The sequence below is a fragment of the Triturus cristatus genome, chromosome 12 (genome assembly GCF_964204655.1).
Source record: "Triturus cristatus chromosome 12, aTriCri1.1, whole genome shotgun sequence".
In the NCBI taxonomy this organism is placed as follows: domain Eukaryota; kingdom Metazoa; phylum Chordata; class Amphibia; order Caudata; family Salamandridae; genus Triturus; species Triturus cristatus.
The window spans coordinates 196,721,498-196,734,806 of NC_140595.1; the positions used below are offsets into that span (position 1 = coordinate 196,721,498).

General features: G+C 44.0%; 1 protein-coding gene across 4 annotated transcripts in view; it reads left to right on the forward strand.

Moving 5' to 3' along the window:
- Window positions 1–13,309, forward strand: part of VAC14 (VAC14 component of PIKFYVE complex) — a 1,500,963-nt gene that overhangs the window by 647,000 nt on the left and 840,654 nt on the right. For all 4 annotated transcript variants that reach the window (XM_085639779.1, XM_085639781.1, XM_085639778.1 and 1 more), the window contains exon 12: window positions 6,214–6,358. In XM_085639779.1, coding sequence (XP_085495905.1) covers window positions 6,214–6,358 — 145 coding nt within the window. The remainder of the gene's footprint in view (window positions 1–6,213; window positions 6,359–13,309) is intronic.

The following is a 13,309-nucleotide window of genomic DNA, read 5'->3' on the forward strand; positions in this document are numbered from 1 at the left end:
AGTACAAAGTGTGTGTTTACGCACCGCTTGCAGGTTTTCAAAACACATAAATAAAAGGCATTGTCATTTACAATGGCAATAGCTCAAACTCTCGCAAATGCGAGACCTATTGCATTGCAAATGCTTGTTTTAATTTGTAACTTTACACTTTATGAATGCACAGTTTAGAGTCGCTCTATGGGAGTCCATATGTACCCTTAAATAAAACCACATCAGCACCCACAATGGATTCTTGTGGTGTTTGGTGGCGCCATATCACACGTCAATAGAGAGAGGATGCAAGGAGACACACACACACACACGCACACACACACACACACACACACACACACACACACACACACCACACACCACACACACCACACACACACACACACCACACACACACACACACCACACACACACACCACACACACACCACACACACACACCCCAACACACACACCCCAACACACACACACACCCCAACACTCTCTCTCTTCACTAGGCATGCAAGAATGCTTTGGTTCTGATATGAGAGTGAAAGTAATTCCAAACTCGAGAATATCTTAATATATGTTTGCTTAGAGCTTCAGTCGATTTATTGCACGTAAGAAAAGCCTTGAAAACCTGGTTTTCCCCCCCAAGTAACTTTTGAGTGCCCCCTGTTTTGTGTCTAGCTGCAGCCGTTGTGTACCGGTAGAGGCCCTCATCGCGAGGATACCAGTATGGTGATAGTGTGCGTTATAAATGCTGTGAATAAAATTATTTGCATACCTGCAAGATGCCGATTACTTTAGTTTTTGATCCTTCCGCTCTAGATAGCTCATTGACCTCCTTACAAGAGCGTGCGCTGAAAACCAGCGCGTGCTCCAAGTCCCTCCTTTGGACCCAGAATGGCCAGCACCTGACGTGTATATGTTTAGTTGCTAGCCATGAATGATGCAGGGTTTGTACAGAGTCACATTTGTGTGTTGAGGTATCTCTAGCAGCTGCCGCACTGATTTACAGTTTGTTTGCTGTGTGTGAAGGACATTCATTTTGACTTTACGGTTTTAACAATAACTTGTGCAGGTGTTAGTATTAAAGCAGCTGGTTTGTCTCAGCATAATGCCTGTGGACATAACAGGATGAAGCTTCCTTGAGTCATAAATGTGCCTCTGACGTGGAGAAAGAAGATGGAGCATAGATCAGCTGCTTGCACTGGACGGGAGCAGAGATCATATATGTGTGTTGTGATGTTTGGTGTCTTGCGCACCACCGTGCTTTGCAATCATTCATGACAATTCTTGGGAGTGTTGAGATCCGAAGGTGTTACGTGCTCAGCAGGAGAGATCTGTATCTAGGCCGAGAGGGGATTCAGTCTGTCCTAACCTAAGGCTTTGCAAACTGAGTCTTGATTTCTTAACAAGCACAGTCCACCCAGCGGAGGCCAGCGGCGGTCACTTCGCACTCTGTTACCTAGACTCAAAAAGAAAAAGGTATTTCTCCCAACCTTTCCAGGTCAGAGAGAATAATGAAACAAACTGAACCCTTCTCTTCAGTTTGGGCATCATCCTGGCAAAAGCATTGTTACTGGTCCGTCAAATCCAGTCATTTGAGGCTCGTTTCTGAAGATGTCGAGCTCAAAACCAGAAACATTTGGTGAGTTGTCTCGATAGGTTGTGGGTTAGCTGAATTGACCCCCCTGTACATGACACTATGCGGGTCCCTTCCTGTGCAGGAGCGCATTCAAATCCAAGTGTTTCACTAAGTAAACCTCAGTGCGGCATACAGTAGTGGTCCCATTACATGGAAGGCTGGAGAGTGCTGTGGCAACTGAAGAGGACTCGTCGAGCCACTTCCTGGCTTAATGAAATATCACAGGTGCCAAGAATTTGAACTTCAGTCTTCCAAGAATTTGTACTTCAGTCTTCTCAAGTGGAGCTCGATTAGAATCTGGAGAGAACATTTCAGAAATGGTTTTCAGTGGAGTGTGTAGCATGAATTGAACCTCCAACCAATGTTTTTCCTAGCCACAGATGATTATATTGACAAAAATGAAAGCAGGAAAGAATTGCTTACGAGATAAAAATGGCCTATTTGGACTGCCACATCAAAACAGCTGTCGATCACTGATGCAGGATATCAAAGCTATGTTAGATAGTGGTGCTGCATTTTAACAAGTGCAAAGACAACATGGGTCTGTTTTAGTATGGCAAGCACTTCCCTTGGCATTTCCCTTAGCTTGTTAGGGGCGCTACTTGATTACTTACTGGCCTTCCGAGAAAGACAGAAAAACTAGAAAAGTGTTTGTAGTAAAATGGCTACTGGAGCATTTGGGTTCAAGCTGGCAATAAAAACTGCTGGACAGAAAATGCTAGAGACATTAACCTTCATTGGACAGCGATTTATTTATTGCAGATTTATAATGCGCATGGCTGCCACAGCAACGAAGCGTCCCAGCGCAGTACAAGGACCAGAGACGAGAAACTAAGAGAGAGTCGAGGCAATTAGATGGTAGAAGTGGGGAAAAGCCATGTCTTCAAAGCTTTACGAAATGCCAGGTGGTTGGGAATAATTCTAATAGGGGCCGGAAGTGTGTTCCACAGTTTTGCCGCCAACCAGCGGAAAGAACGCCCCCCTGCCCTAGCCCTCCACACTCGGGGAGTGCAGACCATAGCTAGCTCGGCAGATCGCAACGGGCGCTTAGGCACATAGGCCTCCAACAGATGAAAAAGGCCCGGCGGAGCCTGTCGTGACAAGATCTTGTTTGAAATGCACAGTGCCTTGAATTGTATCCGTTTGTCCATTGGCAACCAATGGAGTTTAGGGAGAACCTGCGCTACTGATCAGTGTTTAGGTAATGAGACCAGAATTCGTGCTGCCGCATTCTGAACCCTCTGGAGGCGCTTGACGCTGGCCCTTGTCACTCCCAGGTATAGGCAATTGCCGTAGTCCAGTCTTGACAGAACAGATGCCTGGACTATAGTCTTGCGCACCGAGGGAGGGAAGAACCCGAGCAGAGGTTTTAGACTCCGCAGGAGTCGAAACAGACCCCCGCCACAGCTTTTGTTTGTTTCTGGAAGGTCAATCCATAGTCAAACCATACCCCAAGGTTTTTTACGGTTTCCTTAGGAAGTGGGGCAGGTTTGAGGCGATCCGGCCAATATTGATCGGATCACAGCTCCCTGTCCTTCCCGAATCACAAGATCTCTGATTTACCCAAGTTAAGCTGTAGGCAATTAGTTGCCATCCAATCGGAGATAGCTAGAAGATCATCCTTAAATTTGTCTAGGTTGGTGGTGCATTTCCTTGAAAAGGATATCACCAATTGGGTGTCGTCAGCGTACGACACCAACGACAACCCCCTCCCCTTAGCCAGCTCTGCCAAGGGGCTGACATACAGATTGAACAGTAGAGGGCTCAATATGGAGCCCTGTGGTACCCCCTGATGCAACGCAAACTCCTGTGAGGAAAAAGGGGGTGCCAAGACCTGAAAAGATCTTTCCGTTAAAAATGATTTAATCCAGGCCAAGGCTAAGTCCCTGATCCCAATATCCTGTAGGCGTTTTAGAAGTAAATCAGATCAGTGGTAGGATGAACTTGACTTGTTTTGCCTGCTGAAAAACAAGGAACTTGCAATATGGTCTTAAATTATCTGTAGGCTGTTTTCCAGGGGATTGCTAATTTTCATGTCTCTTGAGACCATTACTGAGCATACTTGTGGGCATGGTGTGAAGGAAGGGAGCTCTCACCTTCATACTGCGAAGGCTACCTATGCTTCAGATATTAGAAGATGGCTTCAGCATGGGTATAGGGCCTTCAATTCCAAGAGTGCAATGGCTTCAAAGACTTCAGGGAGCCTTTGTCAGTCTGGGAGTTTTTGAAGGGTTTGGCGCTAAGCTGTTGAGGAGTTTTGGGCTCGGGTGAGCTGGTCAGACCCATGCCCCCACTGTGGAATCTGACTTTGGTTCTTGCAGTCTTGTGCACTGTTTCTTTCGATCTCTCCGGGGAGGAGTCCTTAGGTTCCTTTGCCCTGAAGATATTTTCCTGATTTAAATCAGTTTGGTTAGATTCCTAGTGAAATTGGGATCCCTAGCTGAAATTTTTTGTAGAGCACATCAGTCTAAAATTCTGGACCATCAGATCACTTCTAAAACAGGAGAAAGACAGAAATCACAGATTTTTGTTCCTAGTCCGTCCCCTCCTTTCGACATTAAGCAGCACTCTCTAGGTATTTGTAGACCTGTACTGTGTTATCTGCAATGAACAAACTGGCACATGCATCAAAGCTTTTTGCGATCGCAAACAGTGCGATTCGCAAAAGTCGGCCGTTTGCGATCGCAAAATGAGCTTTTGCGATGCATCAAGGGTCAAGGCCCTCGCAATTTGAGAATTTGCAATTAATTGCGAGTTCTCAAATTGCAATTGAATTTAAGGAATCGCATTTTGCGATTCCTTAAATGCAATGCAAGAGCCACTTTGAAGTAGCGATTTCGCTACTAGGGGGCGCACATTACCATGAAGTTGAACTTCATAGTAATTTGCAAAAACTTTGAAAAATGCACAAAGTGCATTTTTCAAAGTTGTAGGTTACACACACACATGTCCTTGGGACATGTGTGTGCACAACATTTGTGCACAGATCAATTTCAGGGGTGCAGCAGGGTGTCCTTTTGACACCCTTGCACCCTTGAAATTGCACGAGCAATTTGCGAGTACCAATTGGTACTCGCAAATTGCGCTTGCAATTTCCCATTCATTCCTATGGGCCTACAGGCCCATAGGAATGAATAGGAAGCTATTCCTTATTTGCGACTCGCTATTTGCGAGTCGCAAATAAGGAATGTGTAGGAATCGCTATTATTATAGCGATTCCTACATGCATGGGATTTTGCAAGTCCTTAATTGCGAATCCTTAATATTCGCAATTAAGGACGCGCAAAATCCTAGCATGATGCATGTGCCGGAAAGTTCTTTAGCCAGTGAAGTCGCTGTTAGTACAACTTTAGACCTGAAGGTGGTCTCATACTGTTCAAGAAGAAGTATTTTTGACCTCTGGGCAGATGTCCAGGTTACTTTCTTTCTCGGATAGCTGCAGGTCTGGTGGTTGGTCCTGTTGGTTTGCCTTTCTCACGTTTAGGTCCCAAAGGGGTGGTGAAATTGGTAACCGGTCACAAGCAACTGTAACACTTGGGTAGTTTGGCTGCAAATATTTCATGCCACGTTTCACAGCTTTTAAGAATGGTGTTTTTTGATGGGGACATCGAAGTTGGTGGTCCGTTGCTTAGGTATATCCTCCTTATGTAAATAGTGAGACCATGATGAGAGATGGGGAGTCAATGATTCTGTTGCTATCCCAGTGATCCTTTTACTCTTGTTCCTCGTCCATGCCCATTGTTTACTGTTGCTCTCCCATCCACTCAATGCTATGAGCTTCGATGGTTTGATTCTGACGTTGCATCAACAGGGAGCTGGGATCACTAGGGCTTATAGGGGTCTGAATAAGTAGGGAACATGTTTATTCTATTTATGAAACTGAATGATATCTGGGCAGCTGGAGACACTTCAGTTGAAAAAGTACTGGTCGTTAAAAAGGAATCCGAGCCATTGGTTAGTAGTAAGTAACCAGAGTATTACTTTAAGGTTAACCAAGAGTTAGGACACTTTGGTGGCCGATCATCCTCTTACACAAGGAAGCATCACTACACCTGGCCCGTCCTCTCACTGCCCTGCCCCTTTTTAGGTTTCGCCTGGACAGCGCATGCTTTCCCACCAAAGGAGAAGAAAACATCTAATGCAGACTCGACCTATCAGGCAAATGTTTGTCTTTTAACAGATTTGTTTGACCATTCAGATTATTTCTCAAGCATACCTTCTCTAGTGTCACTGTTGCAGATTTTTCACTGCCTCTCTCTTTCCACAGGAATTCTATATTTCGAGCTCATGCATGGCAGCACCTTCTTTCCATCCAAAAATGATGTAAATTTGTTTATGAATGTATGTTTTTCGGGCTTTAGCACGTTTGAGAGAAGATGTATACTAGTTGAAGGAAAATATATAAATGAATAAAAAGTATACAAAGTAAAAGGGAAAAATAGGCCTGTCTGTTGGACTGGAGCTTATGTATGTGTTTACCCAATATTAAGAAGATAGTGCAGCTCTTTGACTAGTGGGAGGAGAGCAGTGTTAATGTGAGGTCCATCAGACCACAGTCCTGCTTTTAATGTCCTCTTTCGATTTCTGTTTCAGTGCTGAGCGAGAACCAGTGACCCTTAACCTCGACGGCATTGTTCAGGTGCTGGACCGCCACCTCCACGACTCTGCCATTGGAATGATGACGAGGATCGCAGTGTTGAAGTGGCTCTATCACTTGTACATCAAGACGCCTCGCAAGGTGAGCTCCAGAGTTCTCTCTCCATCTTTCTGTCTATTCCGCCTCGCTTCGTTCCTCTCCCCTTACTCCGTTTTCATCCTCAAACATTGGCCCAGAGCTAGACAGACCAGGGTAGTGTAAGAAAGAGTCCCGAGGTGGACTCAAGATGAGCAACCTTGGTATTTGGCCACAATAACATTGAGCAGCACCCACAGCGGCCTATTAGGAAAAACATGGGCCCATCCGTTTAGGGTTTTAAAAAATATATAAATTGGGTGCTGGTTTGGGGACTATCAAGCTCATGCGTGAGGACATCGCCCATCAAAGTCTGGCAACAAATCTGTGTAGGAGAACTGGTGCTGAGAAAACTTGGCCCTTCTAAGGCATCCTTCGCAGAAATAGGTGGCTCTGAGTGAGGGCTCCAGATTGCACAAACATATATGCCGAAGAGTGAGGTGGATGTGATTTTGGAAGCTGTCTGCATGTCCTATGGCTGGAACTTCAGGAATACTGTGCAAAAGGGGCCACAGCTAGGCAAAGATCTTCCATACTAGGAGTTCAGTTATTTTGCACAGTTCTGTGCAAGGCTCACGATAATTGAATAGCAGGGGAGGGGTTGTATGTAAGCAGTGAGCTGTATCTGCAGAGCTGTGTGTGCAGGTCCCTAGATTGAGATAGCTGAAATCCTGCATGTTGAGAGTGCACTGTGTTAAAAGAGGTAAATGAGGGAATCGGAGACAGGCCGTGTGTCTACGTCTGTGCAAGTAGTACCCTCTTTTTCCATCCCTTGGCACCCATTTATTTAGCCAATATTATGGTGTTTTGGGATTTAAAACAAGACCGTAGCTAGGTCTGTGTACACTGAGACAGCAGAAAACACGTGGCCATCGCCCAGTGTTGAAAACTGAAATTATGTATTCTGGAAATTCAAACTGGCTGAGGCAGGTTTTGGTGTTAATTATTGCCAGGGAGGTCATTGTGTGTGGAAGCTCAAGAATAAAGAAGCAGAACAGTGCTGATGAGCATCATTTGCCAGCGTTAACCCCCTTAGTGGTGAGGGCTGTGTAAGAACATTGCTGTTTCGTTGGGACCATAGACAGGTTTGTTCCTATGCCCATGGTCTGCGAATCTATGGTCTCCCAGTCTATCACAGTGACTTAGGGGGTCATCAGGATAGCGGGCGGATCGCCATCGCCCGTATGGCGGTGGCGATCCGCCCGCCAAAAACCACGCCTGCATTGAAATTTCCCCCCGCCACATTACCATGGCGGGGAGGACCCCGGCGGACAGAAAGACCATCCGCCGGTTTTCCGCCGGTAGGCAATCCGCCCGATTGCCTACCGGGCGGAAAAGCAGTTAACATGGTGGCGGTGTCTGGTAGACCCCGCCATCCATATTATGATGCAGGCGGGGTGTTGCCTTTCCGTGGCGGCAACGCCGCCAGGGAAAGGCAGGCGGTTCTCGCCACTGGGGGCCCGTAGCAGGCCCCCAGGGATTCTGGGAGGTGCACATGGGGGGTACCTATGGTACCCCCTGCAGTTCCATGCACATGGCAGGCACCGCGCGGTGCCTGCCACGGTGTCCATGGAACTGCACGACATGCCTTTTTGGCATTGCGGCGGGCGGTGCTGAGAGCACCGCCCGCCGCAATGTCAAGAATGGCGGGCGCATCCTAATGTCACCCATGGGACCCCCGCACCTATGGTGGCGGTCCCATTCTACGAAAGGATGGGGAGCGGACAAAGTCCGCCCGCCATCATAATGATGCCCTTAGTCTTTGTTTCAGTACGTTAGTGCCCCCGTATCCTCTTATCCCACGGTCGCTGACTTTGTGTAAGTTTCAGTGCCTGTGTCAGTGACTCTATGTCCCTGAATCCCCACGTTTCAGTTGCATTGTCAATCTCCCAAGGTCCGTGTCATTCACTTCTGAGGAATATTTCTAACTTCAAATCGCTGGCCTATTCTACATCTTGAGATTACTCCAAGGAATGGGCCACTTTCACTCAAAGCCCCTGGGTAAGTCTAAGTTTAAGTGTAACTCGATCCCATCCCGCCACTCTAGCACCAAAGAGAAGGGGCTAGGTTATCAAGACGAACATCACATGTGTTCAATCTTCCCGGCTTAAGAGTCAATTTCTCAGTTGATCCTGGCATGGTCTCAGCTTCCCAGACTGTAGTTGACCATGCAGCAGATTGCACCCTTTAGGAATCCCATACCTGGTGTGAATCCGTCTACCCTGTTCGCTGGCAAAGGTTTGTTGCCTAATCCCTTGCAGGGAGGACATTTTGAAGTCCTTTTGTTTGCATTTTCATTGGCCCTGAAGGGCCTTGTAGTTGCAACATAAAAGGTTACTTATCAGCCTTGTCTGCTTTTTGCTTGCCTGACCAATCATCTTTGCTCAAATCATCGGTTTTGAGGCATTTTATAAAAGATTTGAGGCATTTTCCCTCAAGCCGTTTGTGATGCCTCAGTGGGACCTCAGCCTGGTCGTGGCTTTCCTAATGTGCATTCCCCTTGAGCCAACGGCTCTTGACCTAAAAATGGTCTTCCTCTTTGCCATTACGTCAGTGCGCCGTGTGAGCGGATTGCAGGCACTGTCAACCCAGCCTCAATATGCCACCTTTTTTCTATATACGTTGGTGCTGAAAACCAGTACAGCCTTTCTTCCGAAAATTGTGACAAAGTTCCATGTGACCCATCAATCACATTTCTCTTTGTTTGTGCCGCCTCATCTCCTGAAAGAGGAAGAGAGGCTCCATCACCTTGACCCAAAGAGAGAGTTGAGTTGGTTGTATGTCAGAATATCGTCAACAACTTTATTGACTGGCATGAATATTGCGTCCAAAATATCTTTTACCAAAATATTGTAATATGTAAATAACAAAAATTATTGTCAAAAAACTTGTTGAAAAAAATGTTGCTCAAAAAAGGTGAAATATATTGTTTTTTTAAATTATTTTCAGTTTGAAAGTAATTTATTTAAGATAGTAGATAACTTAAAATAATATAAATAAATTAGTTTTAACCAGTAATTTCAAATCTAATTGAAATATTAAAATTAAATTATAAAAGTTGTATTTATTATTTTAAATATACACATAATATTCATATATTTGTAAAAAAACAGCAACATTATAATAATTAAATATGTTTACAAAAATAAAATTAACAGTAGCAAATTAAATTAAAGAACTATATTTTAAAATATATAATAGTTCATTAAAGTAATCTAATTATAAAAAAATATTTCAACTAAACAATATGTTTTCTAAAAATGATATAAATATTGCAACAGTATTAAAAAATAAAAAACACATAAAATTAAACAACAATATACACATGATTAATATAAACCCAGTCTAACCAACTTCAAGGAAAGTGTTGGATGTTGGAGGGGTTAGATTTAGTATTCTCTCTCCAGTGTGAGCAACAGTAGGGAGAGTATTGGACATTGGAATTGCATACATCATTCCAACTTGAAATCATTTTGGAGAAACCCTTTAAATACTTTTTAATTATTAAATTATATTTTATGTAATTAAGTAAATGCCATATAAATTAATAGAAAAACTACAAAATAAGTTAAAAAAAAATCCTTTATATTAATTTCAATTAAATTCACTTCCCTCTCTACAACCCGTAAAATTCACGCTCCACAAAAATAAGAAATATTATAAAACTGTATTTAAATTAAAATATTACTTAAGCAAATACATATATTAAAAATACATTTTACAAATATTAAGCGCACAATCTAATAAACATAATTAACAATTAAACAATCAATTAACAACAATGAATGAAAAAATATAAATTACTAACAAAAGTGTAAACATTAAAATATATATTTAAATTGTCTGATATTTGGGAGGAGGGGTGCCGCATGGGGTTGAAACGAAGCAACACAGTCAAGTTTTCTCGTAGTCTGTTACACTGTTCTTTTCTCATATCTTTGATTTGTGTCATAATTCCAATATTTGCGAATATATATATATCTCCAGCCCCCAGCTGGGCACTGCAATGGCAAAAAGTTAATAACATATGTTGTGAAAAAAATAGAATATATATATAAATTGACAACTCAACTTAAATAAAATTATTGCACAAGTAAGCAATTTACATTATTCATCAGTTAACTAGTTAATTTACAATAAAAACTTAATTAACATTAAAGTGGAACTAATTATAATTCTTACCTTCTTATCCAATTCCCCGACAAACCTAGCAACCTGCTACTAACTTAGAAATTACAAATAAAAATGTAACATTTAAATATACATTCAAATTACAAACTTCAATTTAATAAAATAACAGTTACACAATTGACATAAATAACAATTAATTAAATATTTAATTTACTATAAAAATGAATGTTAAAATTAAATTATTATTTAATTAACTTCTTGTCCTATTCCCCTAAAAACCTAACAACCCGCAACTCATTATATTTACTAGTTATATTTTGAAAAAATTAATTAGACATTTAAAATGACACACTATATTCAGGGCCAATAGGATTATGTGATTTTTTTCGGCTACAGCATTTTCTGCCTAATTATGGATTTGCTGCATTTGTAAATAGTTGATTATCTGCTGCATAATCTGCAGATTGTTACTCGCTCAAAGAGATCAAAAGCTGCGTTAAAACGAGGCAACATGTGATGCCGTGTAGTGGAAGGTCCTTAGCAGAGGTTGATTTATCCCCTTTCTGTTGCTTATTGCTGTATTTGGGTATTAATTGGTACTAATGAGGTGAAGCCTTTGCCCAGACAGTGCTGACCTGTGTAAAAATTATGAAACCAGGAAGTCCTACATTTGCAAAAAATGCCACAATATGCCACTTAATTTGCCTTTTCTTGCTGTATAATTTAGTCAATGCTGCCACATAATTTGAACTTTCCCTGTTGCATAATTCCAGTGGCCCTGGCTATATTTAAAAAAAAAATCAATAACAATAATACTAACTGTACTAACAAAATTAATAAACTAATATATATTGATGAATGAAAAAGGTAAACAAAATAAATGCAGAATATTCTAAAAGAATATGTTATACACCAAAAAACAATATTCTTACTGTGGATATTTTATTCTATGATATTTTGGTGGTGACAATATTTTTGACACAATATTCATGTCACACAATATTTTTAATATGACTTTTTGTGTCATTCACATCTGAAAGAGACTATTAGTTATGAATTCCTTACCTAAGAATTACCCCCAGGTGTCAGACTGGATCCGGAAAATTTTTCTTCAGCAGTACCCCTGCGTGCCGGAATGATGTCGCGGTATCTACTTAGACGCCGCCCCTGCGCGCTGACGTCAGTTCTTTCTTTTTCCACGCCAGCCAGCGCATATCCGGAGAGAGCAGTACTCTTAGTCTTATTTGACTAGAGTTTTTGGGACTTTTTGTCGAATCGTTTGACTCCTGGTGCAAGGAATATCTCATTGATGGACTGGCTTCAAACCATGTGTCTCCTGTCACAAGTTGATGTCGGTCACGGACCCACAGCTCGTGTACCTCTGGTGCCTGGAGTGCGACCACGACCTGAAGTCGTGCTCTGACTGCCGGGCTATGAACCCAAAGTCTTTGTGGGAGTGGTCCCAAAAGCTTCTCCAGGCCAGGCAGTCAGCTCCACGCCGCTCGATGTCCCGGTCGAGAGGGAGGTTGCCGGACCGGTTGCCGAGTCACCGCCATCACTCCTCTTGGAAGTCTTCGTCTTTGGGTAATTCGAAGCACAAGAAGAAGGCGAAGAAGCACCGTCGCTCTTCGCCTTCTCCCCCTCCTTCGGCTGACGCGACGCGGGATGTGGAAGGTAGTTGTCCGGCACAGCCCGCGGAGCCTGTTTGGTTGGCTCAAAGCTTCCCTGCCTTCCCTGGAGCTGAGGCGACCCCTGCCCAACTTAGTAGCTTTTACAAAGCTCTCCACTCCATCTTTGGGCAGCCCGGGTCTGCTGGCGCGCCTTTGGGCCCCGCGGACTCGGCTGGGGGTTCTAGGCCTTTGACCCCGGCCTCCCCCTCGACATGGACATGGAGCCGGACAGGCGTCGCACGACACCGGTACCGGCGCCGACTGGTACTTTTGTACCTCTGTTCTATCCTGGCGTTCCTTATCGCCCTGAGTGGCAGCCAGCGAAGGGTGAGGAGGACTGGAAGGGGTCTATTGACCCTCTAGCGGAAGAGCCGGACTGGAGAGAGGAACTGGGTGAGGCCAGTGGTCTAGATACATTCCATCCTTGGTATGCTTTCTCCCCCTACCGTGGCTACGGAGGAGGGAGCCTCCTACGCTGTGGTGTTGCGTAGGCGGCTGAGGCCTTCGGCCTTGAGCTACCTACGGTGGCAGTCAGGACTAACCTCCTGACTGAGGTGCTTCAACCAGCAGAAGCCTCTATGGAGCCCCTGCTGCTGTTCAATGAAGCCCTCACAGACATCCTTCTGGGCACCTGGTCCATGCCCAGCACAGGGGCTCCTGTGGATAGGATGATTGCCCGACGCCACCGCCCGGCCCCGGACGACCCCGTTTTCCTCTCCCAACACCCTACCTCTGAGAGCTTGGTGGTCCACGCCTCAACATCCAAAGGGGTGTTCCCTACTGCTCCCCCAGATCAGTGGAGGCTGGTGACATTTGAAAGTGGTGGGGCATAAACGTTTATTATGAGTGACCTGTAATGAGCGAACGCAGTGAGCGAGTCCAACTGTTCTAAAGGGTGCTTGTGGGGGTTCTCCCCCCTAGAAACGTTTGGAGAAAATAGTGTGCTTTCAAGCACATTTGAGAAAGCAAGAAGGTTAATAAGGCAATTGTGAAAGTGTAGGTATGGCATCAATAAAGGTATTTCATATGAAGAGTTATAAAGGTAGGGAGAGGTTCTTAGGAAGAAAATAAAGTAGAGTGCCTTACGGGGACAAAAAGTACTTGAGTGCTGCAGGGAATAACTGTGATTAATGTTGGGGTGTAGGAGACACTTTAC